The 12,812-nt window shown below is 50.4% G+C and overlaps 1 protein-coding gene across 1 annotated transcript; it reads right to left on the minus strand.

Moving 5' to 3' along the window:
- Positions 1-496: 496 nt before the first annotated feature.
- On the minus strand, positions 497-9,532 carry NMRAL1 (NmrA like redox sensor 1). The gene is made up of 5 exons (XM_055340453.1): positions 9,257-9,532; positions 6,225-6,463; positions 3,855-4,104; positions 2,549-2,739; positions 497-784 (listed from the first exon to the last, which is right to left on the minus strand). The coding sequence occupies exons 1-5, from the start codon at positions 9,294-9,296 to the stop codon at positions 605-607; spliced, it is 900 nt and encodes a 299-aa protein (XP_055196428.1). The 5' UTR covers positions 9,297-9,532; the 3' UTR covers positions 497-604.
- Positions 9,533-12,812: the final 3,280 nt, after the last annotated feature.

The raw sequence follows: 12,812 nt of genomic DNA on the forward strand, positions 1-12,812 counted from the left end.
CAGCCCATCACCTTTTTTCAGTGGCATGCAATCGTGGCGACCTCTGCTGCAGTCTGTCACTGCCCTTCAGATGTTCTGTCCAGCCTGTTTTGAAGATCACCCACATCATAGGGTTGCCGTGGCTGAGGGAAGACCCCACCCCAGAAAGTGGGAAAGAGAAAGGGAGAAGGCGCTTCTGGTCTTGCCGCCTTCAAACTCCAAGAAGGAGCAGCCAGTTGACCTCACCAGCTCTCTGGAGATGAAGGCTGTGTGCACTGGGGTATCATGAGGCATTGCTTGTGGCTGGGGTGCAGAAGGCCCTCTGTGCCCTGGACTCTACACCATCAAATGTGGTAGAAACACTGCTCAGAGCCGCTTCTTTGGGCCTCAAGCCCCCTGCAGGGGAGGGGCACTGGAACCCTGCCACATGATACTTCCTATAGGAATTTTCATACCCTAGCAGCTGCCACCCCAACCCCAGTCCCTGAAACAAAGCCCTTTTCTTTTGGAAGCCATCTGTGAGAACAATGGCCTTTACTTAAAAAATAATTTTTTTTGTAAAACAAGAAGGGATCACTGTGCTGCACCTCCCCGTCTCCCCAGATGGGGCTGAGAGGTGGCAGGGTCAGAGCCCAGCAAAGTCCCCTTTGTGCTGCTCCAGCCACTGGTCCAGCGTCCTGGCCTTGGGGTTGAGCCTCAGGGTCAGTTTGATGTCACGGTCAGGCTTCAGGGTGTAGAAACGGAACATGTTGGCCAGGTCACGGGCACCTGGGAAGCCCTGCTTCTCGTAGTCCTCCGGGGTCGTCTAGAAACAGAGAGGAGTCTGGTGGGTCTGTCAGTATCTCCAGCGCCCCAGCTGGACCCACTGGGAACCCACTCCCAACCCAAGTCCTTTCCAGTAAGTTCATCTGAAAACTCTTCTACTACAAAGATTAAAGTTAAAAAAAAACAAAAAACAAAAACGTTTTAAGTCAACTTAACTGCTGCTCTTTCAAGGGGCACCTAGCTAGTTCAGTCAGAGCGTGCGACCCTCCATGCTGGGGTCAGCCCCACGGTGGGTGTACAGATTACTTAAAAAAAAAAATCAAGGACGCCTGGGTGGCTCAGTGGTTGAGCGCCTGCCTTTGGCTCAGGGTGTGATCCCGGATTTCCAGGTTTGAGTCCCGCATCGGGCTCCCTGCATGGAGCTTGCTTCTCCTTCTGCCTGTGTCTCTGCCTTTCTCTCTGTGTGTCTCAAATGAATAAATAAAATCTTAAAAAAAAAATCATAAATCTTTTTTAATAATAAATTTATTTTTTATTGGTGTTCAATTTGCCAACATACAGAGTAACACCCAGTGCATAAATCCTTCTCTTTCAAGATCATGGGATGGAAACTTCTCAGCCCTTTCCAAACCAGAATTCTGCAAACATCACTTTGTTGTTCAAAAACCAAAGCTGTTCCCCTTTGCTGACCAAACTGCATCTAAACTTCTCAGTTCATCAAAATCTCCACGGCTGCTTCAGACCTTTGTCTAGATGTAACGCACGGCCATTTAGGACATGTTTTCTAGAGCACTTCACTACACTAAGGAAACACATCTATTATTCCATTCCATCCTAACCAGGGAAGGAGATACTAGTCACATACCCATTTTAAAGATAAGGAATCTGAGGCACAGAGGGTCAGGGATTGTGCCCCAAGGTCATACACTGGTGGGTGTTCAGGGCTGGGAGCAGGATCCCAGTTGGGTGGGGGGGTCTGACCCACCTGAAACAGGTCCTGCCATGCCCCCACCCATCATTGCTCTGCTTGTCTCTAGGAGCTCTAGGGGTGGTTTTTGCATTTTTTTTTTTTTTAAGATTTATTTATTTATTCATGAGAGGCACAGAGAGAGGCACAGACACAGGCAGAGGGAGAAGCAGGCTCCATGCAGGGAGCCTGACATGGGACTCGATCCCAGGTCTCCAGGATCACGCCCTGGGCTGAAGTTGGCGCTAAACCACTGAGCTACTCCGGCTGCCCTGGTTTTTGTCTTTTAATGACTTGGAATTTCCCAGACTTCCTTTAGTAAGTCTTACTACCATAATGGGAAGGCCAAATAAACAAGGCACCTGCGGGTCTAAACAGAAAGACTGAGGGTTGGCAGGGACAGAAGAGGACAGAGGGTCTCCCGCCCACCCAGCAAGGCCGAGAGAAGACAGGGTGGGGCCCATGTCTCTGGCCTCATTCCCCTTCCCTCCCTCATGTCACACCCCTAGAGAAGCCCAGGATTCCTGTTGTGTTCACTCCTTGCCTTGGCCCCTAGGGTCCCCTCTTCCCAGAAACCTTCTTCTCCATTTGGTCAACTGCCTAAGCTAGAAATTTCTCTCAGCAGCCACACTTGGCTCCCAAGTACAGCATGACAAATGTTCACAGCAATGAATTCAGATTTACCTTGCCCAGAGTAATGGGGCAGCCCTAGATACTACTTCTCTACCACCCATAAAGCCCCCACTGGGGGGTTAGAACGACCAGAATGGGACTGCCAGAGTCCCCAGTGGGAGCTGGGACCTCACCCATCCCAGGCCCAGGGCATCAGGAGCCTACCTTGGCATCACACACGGCCTTCCCGGTGTGCTTGGAGAGCAGAGCAGCATACTCTTCTGCTGTGTGCTTGCAAGTACTGAGCCCAATGTTCCGGCCGACATATTCTTCTGGCATCTTCAGCAGGCTGAGCACCACGGGGCCCAGGTCGGTCACAGATATGCCGTCCATGGGCACATCACCCATGGGCAAGCCTGGGGGGGGAGGGGCGTGCTGGCACACATCTCAAGGGTTTGAAGCTGGTGTTTGCACCAGCCAATCACCTGGACATGTGCACAGGCCAGCACCTCGGTGTCTGTGGTGGAGAAGCAGCAGTGGTGTTTAGCCAGACATGGGATGCAACCCGAGCCCTGCCATCTTGGCACCTGTTTACACTCTGGGCCCTGGTTACTCCATTCACAGTGTGGGGAGAACACTGGACTGGCATACCGTCTCAGGGCGAAGACAGGAACCGAAAGGAACTGAAGGGGCTGCTTTCAAGGCACCGGCTGGAAAGCCAACGACACTAGCAGGGAGGTCTGCGTGCCGAGGGCAGGGTCTGGCCCAGAGCAGCACGTGGCAGGGGCTCTGTAAATGTGTTACATCAGTGAGCGACTCAACTGCCAAGGTGGTTTGGTGGACAGAGAGACACGGCGTTATCTAGATGAGGGTCCTTGGGTCCTGCCGCACTCCTCACCTGTGAGAAGGTGCCACTGCAGCTGCCCTTTCAGGTCACCCAGAAGCCTCATTGGCTCAGAGCTCAACTAGAGACGGAACACAAGAGGTATCCCTGACCGGCTTTGCAAACTATAACGGGCAATGCTGGTTTGTCAGCACTACGACCGTGCCGCTCTCTCTCCCTGCTGTTCATGCACAGGGTGAGGGGTGGCTGGCTGAGGACTCCAGCCAACCACAGGACACAAGCTGCATAAGGTTCCCTGCAGCCCGTTTGCAAACTGAGAAGAAAGTGCTTTCCTACTTTGTGAAACCTACCACTGGACCTGATCTTCCAAATCCTCTCCTTACACCTGAAGGAAAAGTCACAACAAGCACATTCGTCTCTGTACCAGATGAAGCATTGCAACACTGCATCACTACATCATTGCCTCCTGGCAAATTTTCTCGTTGCCTCTGGAAAAGTCAGTTACACACATTTCACAGAGCAAGACGCAGAGGCCCAGCAAGGTTACATGCTCTGTTCAAAGTCACAAGCCTAACATGAAAGAACCAGGGTTGGGACCCAGAACCACCTGAGGACAAGCCACTTTTCTACAGCACCCACAGCTCCCCTTAGTGAGCCGATGCTCAAGGAAGGAGGAAGGGCACTCACTCAGCAAGTAGCTCTTTCCATCGGGGGCTTTCTGGGGCAGGAAGTAGGAGAGGAGGTTCTCAAAATAGCAGGACAGCCGCACGCTGGTCATGGGAACTCCGATGTCCCGGAAATACTGCTCCACCTCCCCTTTGCCATCAAAGTGGCCTGCTGCCAGTCTCCCGGCCGTCAGCTTCTTGATGTTCTCCAGGCCACTGTAGACCACATAGTGAAGGCCCAGGCGCTTGGCCACGTCGGCCAGCAGCTTTCCCTGGTGAGCAGGAAAGGAGAAACCACAAAGCTAAGAGGGAGGATATGTGTCCGCCGCCATAGCCCTGGCTTGCCCACCCCTGCTGCCACCGTACCTGACGCTAAGAGGCCCACACCACTTCACCCTGATAAGGCTCCCTCTCCTGGAACGATGCTCACACATGGTGCCACGCCCTCTCACGTACCACTGTAAGCCTTCTACCTAAGCATCACCTCTCTAGATCCCCTGGGTTGCTGTACTTTCTGTTATGACCAACTCTGGCCCACCCCGTGCACCGTGCAGGTGGGGGAGGGCAGGTCTGCTTGGGAGAGGGCCACACGGAGTCCACCAGGGAGCAGGTGCAGCTCAGGGGTAAAGCACGCGCACTGCTTGGGTGCCACACCGGCTCTGCAATGCACTAGCCACACGACCATAAGCTGGGCCCTCAATCTGACAAGGGTCCCTATGAAAGACTCAAGAAAAGATAAGGAGAGAAAGCCACACGAAGGCCGTGACAGAGACTCGGTGACATGGCCACGAGGAAAGCCAGCCGCTGCCAGAAGTTGGAAGAGGCAAGGAGTGGAATCACCCTCAGAACGTCCTTCTGAAAGCACCCCGATTCTGGACTTTGGGCTCCCAGACCGGAGAGAGTCAATTCCTGTGATTTGAAGCCAAGCGGCTTGTACTGGCAGCCACAGGATGAGAACACAGGCTCTTGGGATAATGAGCCAAGACCCACGATCCACCAGAAAAACTGTCATCCTCCACTCTGTGGGATGGGCTTCCATGGAAGACCTATTCAAAGAAAATGTCAAGGGCAGCCCCCGTGGCGCAGCGGTCTAGCGCCGCCTGCAGCCTGGGGTGTGATCCTGGAGACCCGGGATCGAGTCCCACCTCAGGCTCCCTGCATGGAGCCTGCTTCTCCCTCTGCCTGTGTCTCTGCCTCTCTCTCTCTCTGTCTCTATGAATAAATAAATAAAATCTTTAAAAAACAAACAAACAAACAAAGTGTCAAGGCTAAAAAGTTTGGAGGGACGCCTAGATGGCTCAGTGGTTGAGCATCTGCCTTTGGCTCGGCATGATCTCAAGGTCCCAGGATGGAATCCCGCATCGGGCTCCCTGCAGAAGGGACCTGCTTCTCCCTCTGCCTACATCTCTGCCTCTCTCTCTGTCTCTCATGAATAAATAAAATCTTAAAAAAAAAAAAGTTTGGAGACCAGGGAACCGATCACGCCTCCCTTTCTTTAACCAGCCCAGGGCAGAGCCGTGGCTGGTTGTGGACAATGCAGGGCTGAGTGCTGACAGTCAGCCGGGACCCCTCCTCTGCCACCAACAGTACATCCCACAGACCCGAGTGCCCCGTACCAGTGTCCCCATTGTCAGTGAGACAGAACGAGGGCCATGTCTCATGTTCTCTGTCTCCTGTCCACCCCTGCCAGCTGGGCTCAATAACCCAACTAACTGGAATGTGGGTGGAAAACAAGATAAACAGAACCACACCACATATGACAGGGACACGAGGACTTTCTGGGGTGACGGGAATGTATTCTGATGAGATTGGGTATATTTACTGATCTGGGTGTATTGATTTTCAAGCTTCCTCCAACAATACAATTAAAACGTATGCATCTTATTATCAGAAAATGATGGGTCAACAGAGATGGTTTGTTACAAAGTGTAAGAAGTCACTGGATGACAAAGTAGATTCTCAGTTGCCTGAGGCTGGGGGCAGGTGGTAACTGGGAGTGACTGCTAATAGGTATGGATTTCTTTTTTTTTTTTATTTTTTATTTTTTATTTTTTGGATTTCTTTTCAGGGTGGTAAAATGTTCCGGAATTAGGTGGTGGTGTGGTCGCACAACCTGGAGAATATACACTGAATCATACACTTCCAAAGGGCAAGCGATGGTGCTTGAATGACATCTAAACAAAAGTCACTGGAAGAGAAAGCAGCTGCCTCCTTCACTCATTGAAGTCCAAGAGGACTGTGCAAAAGAGGAGGGAAAAGGCCTGCAGTGGACATCGGTCATAGGCAGGGTCAGCCCCTCTCCAGCAAGTTGGAGTTGCCTCCAGGGAGCTCCTTCTAAGATGCCCTGCTCCTAGGCCGCCCTGCCCACGCCCTCCCTCCGACCTGCCCTCACCTGCTTGACCTCCTGCTCCTGGCTGCAGTTCTCCCAGTAGTTGGTCACAATGAAGGCGGCATGCGCCCCAGTCAGGGCCAGCTCCAAGCTGGCCTCGTCATCCTGGTCTCCCTGTACCACTTCTGCACCCTGCAGCCTCAGCTCCTTTGCTGCCTTCTGCCCAGGGTCCCGCGTCACCACTCGAACTCTAAATGTCCCATCTTCCAGGAGCGTCCGGGCCACGGAGCCTCCCTGAGCACCTGTGAAGAGTCAGAAAGACCTGCAGGGTTGGACCTGCCAGTGGGTCCTGCTAGGGGGAAGCCCCAAAGGGAATGCTCCACCACACCCAAACACCCACTTTTCACCTGTGATCTTCATTAAACACTTTATACCGTTGTAAAAATGAAAGCTTGGGGATCCCTGGGTGGCTCAGCGGTTTAGCGCCTGCCTTCGGCCCAGGGCGTGATCCTGGAGTCTCGGGATCGAGTCCCACATTGGGCTCCCTGCATGGGGCCTGCTTCTCCCTCTGCCTGTGTCTCTGCCTCTCTCTGTGTCTCTCATGAATAAATAAATAAAATCTTTAAAAAAAAAAAAATGAAAGCTTTACTGAGATAAAATTCACTCACCTTTAAAAGACTACCTAATTTACATTTACTTAAGTATTTTGGGGGATGCCTGAGTGGCTTTAGCAGTTGAACGTCTGTCATTGGCTCAAGATACTGGTCCCGGGCAGCCCCCCCCCCTTTTAAGACTGAGGGGTGCCAGGATGGCTCAGTCAAATGAGCATGCAACAACTCTTGATCTCAGGGTCATGAGTTTCAGCCCCACTCTGGGTGTCGAGATTACTTAAAAAAAAAAAAAAAAAAAAAAAAACACCTTTAAAAAAGATTTTTAAATAGGGCAGCCCGGGTGGCTCAGTGGTTTAGTGCCGCCTTCAGCCCAGGGCCTGATACTGGAGACCCAGGATCGAGTCCCACGTCGGGCTCCCTGCATGGAGCCAGCTTCTCCCTCTGCCTTTCTCTCTGTCTCTCATGAATAAATAAATAAAATCTTTCAAAAAAAAATGACTGAGAAAATGAGAAAAAGGGATCCCTGGGTGGCGCAGCGGTTTAGCGCCTGCCTTTGGCCCAGGGCGCGATCCTGGAGACCCGGGATCGAATCCCATATTGGGCTCCCGGTGCATGGAGCCTGCTTCTCCCTCTGCCTGTGTCTCTGCCTCTCCCTCTCTCTGTGACTATCATAAATAAATAAAATTTTTTTAAAAAATGAGAAAAAGTAAAATCATCAAAAGAAGAAAATAAAAATCATCCATGAATATACATATAAGAAAATTGGCTGCAGCACTATTTGCAACAGTGGAAATTTGTAGACCAATGACTTGTCTTTTGGTAAGAATCTGGTTGAATATGTGAGCAATCCATGCAAAAGCGATTAAAAAGAATGTGGCAGATCTGTGTGTGTGCCTTGGACAGGTGCATGCAAGCTCTACTGGAGTGAAAAGGCAAGTTGCAAAGGCAACCAACCTCACACAGTACCAGTGGGAATGTAAAATGGTGTAGTCGCTTTGAAAAACAGTCTGGTGGTTCACAAAGGGCTAAACACAAGAGTTACGAGATGATCCAGCAATTCCATTCTAAGCATATACACCCCAAATTCAAAATATGTCTACACAGGGGATCACTGGGTGGCTCAGCGGTTTAGCACCTGCCTTTGGCCCGGGGTGTGATCCTGGAGTCCCGGGATTAAGTCCCGGGATTGAGTCCCACGTCGGGCTCCTGTCGTGGAGCCTGCTTCTCCCTCCTCCTGTGTCTCTGCCTCTCTATGTCTATCATAAATAAATAAATAAATCTTTAAAAAAATGATTAAAAAAATATGTTTACACAAAAACTCATATATGAATATTCACAGCAGCATTATTCACAATAGCCAAAAAGTAGAAACAAATCAAATGTCCATCAACAGATGAGTGGATAAACACAACGGGGTCCACCCATAAAATGGAATATTATTCAGCTATGAAAAGGAATGAAGTACTGATACATGCTACGAAGAGGGTGGTGCCTGGGTAGCTTGGTGCATTAAGTGTCCAACTCTTGATTTCAGCTCAGGTAATGATCTCAGGGTTGTACTGGGCATGGAGCCTGCTTAAAATTCTCTCTCAGGGGTGCTTAGGCGGCTCAGTCGGAGTTAAGCATCTGCCTTCAGCTCAGGTCATCTAGCCCAAAAATCTTAAAAAAAAAAAAAAAAATCACTAAGACTCTCTGCTCCTCCTCTTCCCACAAAACCCAAAAAATAAAAAACCCTCCAAAGGTTACAAAAGGTAACCTCAAAAACATGATGCCAAGTTAAACCAGCCAGACACAAAAGGCCACAACCTGTATGACTTCATTTATACAAAACGTCCAGAATGGGCAAACCTACAGACAGAAAGTAGACTGGTGTCTGCCAGGGGCTGGGGAAAGTTAGGAGAAACGCTAGTGGGTATGAGGTTTCCTTTGGGAGCGGTGAAATGTTCTAAGGCAGACTGTGGTGATGGCCACAAAGCTCTGTGAATAGACGAGAAATCAGCAAACTGCATACTTTAAACGGGTGAATTATATGGTATATGTTTTAGATCTTAACCTGTTCTAGGTTTTTAAATATATATATATATATATGAGAAGAAAAGAAAAGAAAAAAAAAACAAGATGGGGACAAAATAGGACACTGGGCCATTCAAGAAAATAATGATCATCTTTGTGTATCTCTGGCAGGATTCTCTAGAAACTTCATGACCGTGATGAATGGGGTCGCCCAGCCGGAGGTGGGAGGGAAGATGCAGTTTGTACCGTGTGCAAGTGCCACTTATTCGAAGAAGCTAAAGCAATTAATTTCTTTTAAGGATTTTAAAGATGTTCGACCGCTGAGCCACCCAGGTGCCCCCCCCCACCGTAAGGGGAATGTGACCCCGAGTCCTGCCCCCGGGTCAGGGGTCCGAGACGCAAGGCCCTCCGTCCAACCCCACCCCGGGGACGCCCCCCAGGCCCTGCGGGGCCGGGGTCGCGCTCGCTCACCTGTGGCCCCGAACACCACCACCAGCTTCTCGTCTGCCATGCGAACGGCCGCGGGAACTGCGGCCACAGAAGCCCGGGGGGCGGGGGGGCCGCGCGGGGTCGGCGATAGGGACAGGGGTCCCTCCCGGAACCACCCCGAGGGCCCGACGGGCGGGCGGCCGGGAGAAGTCGGGGCCCGCGACTACCCCTGCTAGCGCTCGGCACCCCGGCCCCGGGCCGGCCCCCACCTCCCGCCGCAGCCCGGGTGGGAGACGCTGGAGCGAAGAACCGAGCACCCCGCCCCCGCCCGCCTCCTGGGACCTTGCAGCCGAGTCCACCGCCGGAGGGGGGGAGTGTGGAACCTGCGAGAAGGCCGCCCCCCACCCCCGCAGCTCTCGCCCCATCCTGGCAAAGCCACCTGTTCCCGGCCGCCCTGTGCGAAGGGAGCCCAGGCCGCGCTGCTTCGGGACTCCCCCCGTCGGGGCCCTGACTCGGCGCGGGGCCGAACCTCCACCCCCCTCGGCGGACGCAGATGGTTCGTCCCGGCGCGCGCGGGCTCCGGAGTGCGACTGCGCAGCGCGGCCTGGGCTCGCGGGAACCCCAAGTGCGGACTTGGAGGGGCTCCCCCTAGTGCACGTGCGGAGCCGCTTGGCGGGAGGCCTGCGGAAGCAAAAAAAAAACAAAAAAACAAAACAGAAACAGAAACAGAAACAAAAAACACCCCACAGTCTACCACGCATGAACATCAGAACTTGCAGACATGGGGTGTCACCTGGGGATAATTAAATCCCTATCTGGGACTCTCAAACCCCCAGGCTCTGAGTTCTTGCAAGCCTGAGTCACATGTGAGGTTGCTACTAGATGCACAGATTTATTTTAACAGGAAAAGTGAGATTTCTTTGTGTTCAACTAGAACTCAAAAATGGCCCTGTAGCTCCTCTCTGAAAACTTAACTACTGGGTAAGAACGTTGTTTTTTTGTTTTTTTTTTTTGTTTGTTTGTTTTTTTCCTTTCACTCATTCATTGCAAACTGTGTATTGACCCATCCAGGAATGTCAGCTTTCCTAACAGCAGGCACATCTCTGTATGTGCTGAATTTCCAGCACTTAGCAGAGCACGTGGCAAGTAGGCGCTCAATAAATATTTGCTGATTGATCAGTTGTCTAAACATCTAGACACTGGAGTTCTGGGGAAACCCAACTGACACTGGTGCTGTTTTTCTGAATCTGGTGGTGGTGATAACTCACAGGGTCATGTGTATTTTATGTATGTAAAAGACTGGTCTTGGGACGCCTGGGTGGCTCAGTGGTTGGGCTTCTGCCTTTGGCTCAGGGCATGATCCTGGAATCCAGGATTGAGTTCTGCATCACTGGGGTCTCTGCATGGAGCCTGCTTCTCCTTTCTCTCCTTTCTGTATGTCTCTCATGAAGAATGAATAAAGTCCTAAAAAAAAAAAAAAAAAAGACTGGTCTTTATTATGAATGCATGTATTTATTTTTTTTAAATATTTTATTTTATTTTTTTTTTAATTTTTATTTATTTATGATAGTCACAGAGAGAGAGAGGGAGAGAGGCAGAGACACAAGCAGAGGGAGAAGCTGACTCCATGCACCGGGAGCCCGATGTGGGATTTGATCCTGGGTCTCCAGGATCATGCCCTGGGCCAAAGGCAGGCGCTAAACCGCTGCACCACCCAGGGATCCCTTAAATATTTTATTCATCCACTCATGAGAGACACACACAGAGAGAGAGGCAGAGACACAGGCAGAGGGAGAAGCAGGCCCCATGCAGGGAGCCCAACGTGGGACCTATCAGGATCCTGGGTCTCCAGGATCACTCCCTGGGCCGAAGGCGGCGCCAAACTGCTTTGCCACCCAGGCTGCCCGCATGTATTTATTTTAATACACATTAAGTGTACTCGTGTTTATATTTATAAAATATTTATAAAAATATATATTTTATATAAATATTAAATATTTATATAAATTTCATCTACATGTTTATCTTGAATAAATCTCTTGCAGTGTCCTCTACATTCTGTTATGTTATGCTGTATACTCAGACTGTAAAGTTTGCCTGGATCGGGCTCACCACCTTAGATAGGCTAATTCCTATTCATTCCTTAAGACCACATAACTGGGGCACCTGGGTCGCCAAGTGGTTGATTGTTGGTCTTTGGCTCAGGTCATGATCCCAGATTCTTGGGATCGAGTTGCACATCAGGCTCCTCACAGGGAACCTGCTTCTCCCTCTGCCTGTGTCTTTGCTTCTCTGTGTCTCTCATGAATAAATAAATAAAATCTTAAAACATATAGCCATCACTGTGGAGGTCGAGAAAATTAAGGCCATTCCACCTTAAGTTCAGCGTTAGCACAAGTAACAGCCATCTCAGGCCCCTGTGAATAAGAGCTGAAATTTACCTTGCTTCAGTTGGGGGGGGGGGGAACAGCTTCCAGTTTAACGCCCTAGAAAGCCCCATATTAGAATGAGAACAGAGCTTAAGGCCCTTGAAAGCCCCATATCAGAATGTAAACAGAACTTGAGAAATTCCTCCACCCCTTCTGGAGGTCCCCTAGACCAGCCCATAAAACTAAGCTGGAGGGATCCCTGGGTGGCGCAGCAGTTTGGCGCCTGCCTTTGGCCCAGGGCGTGATCCTGGAGACCCAGGATCGAATCCCACGTCGGGCTCCTGGTGCATGGAGCCTGCTTCTCCCTCTGCCTATGTCTCTGCCTCTCTCTCTCTCTCTCTCTGTGACTATCATAAAAAAAAAAAAAAAAAAAAAAAAAAAAAAAAACTAAGCTGGAACCCACCTCAGGGTCCAAGACCCTGCTCTGCCATGTCAGGTAAACTTGGGCCCAAGCTCGAGCTTGTAAATAAACCCTCGTGTGTTTGCATCGGTGTCGGCTCCTTGGTGCCGGCTCCTTGGATTACTCCTCAGATAGTAATCTTGGGCACAACAATCACCTCCTCTAGGAATCCCTCCCTGACCTCTAAGCTAGGCTAACTACTCCTATTCTACTCCCATCTCTACCCTACTGGTAAAATTGTCTTTTTTTTTTTTTACTGGTAAAATTGTCTACCATAGTAGAAGGGCTTCCTGAGAGCTGGCCTATGTCACGTTTGTCTCTGTCTCTTCCTTCTGGCACCATATCCATCACTAGCTAGGAACTCAATAAATACCTACCAAATGGACCCCAAGAGCATGTTACTGTGATAAAAGATGAGGTTTTTCTTCAGTTACATAAGGATAAAGCACAAAACCCAATATTCCAACGTCTCCACTTTACGGAAATAAACAAGAAGGCGTGTAGCAGGACCAGCTGCAGAATTTGAAAGGCCTGGGGCAAACTGAAAATGCAGGGCTCCTTGTTAAAAAATTATCAAGAATTTCAAGAAAACAACAACAGAGCATTAAACAAGTGGGAGGCCTTCTCAGAGTGGGACCCTTTGCAGTTACTGGGATTATAAGCCTAAGGAGGCAGCTCTGGTGCCCAGGTTTAATTGAAGAGCATCCCAGGGCCATAAGGGAACCCAACCGCCTTTTGGCCTTGCTGAACCAACTGCTTGGAAATCAGT

This window comes from Nyctereutes procyonoides, unplaced genomic scaffold (genome assembly GCF_905146905.1).
Source record: "Nyctereutes procyonoides isolate TBG_1078 unplaced genomic scaffold, NYPRO_anot_genome, whole genome shotgun sequence".
NCBI lineage: Eukaryota > Metazoa > Chordata > Mammalia > Carnivora > Canidae > Nyctereutes > Nyctereutes procyonoides.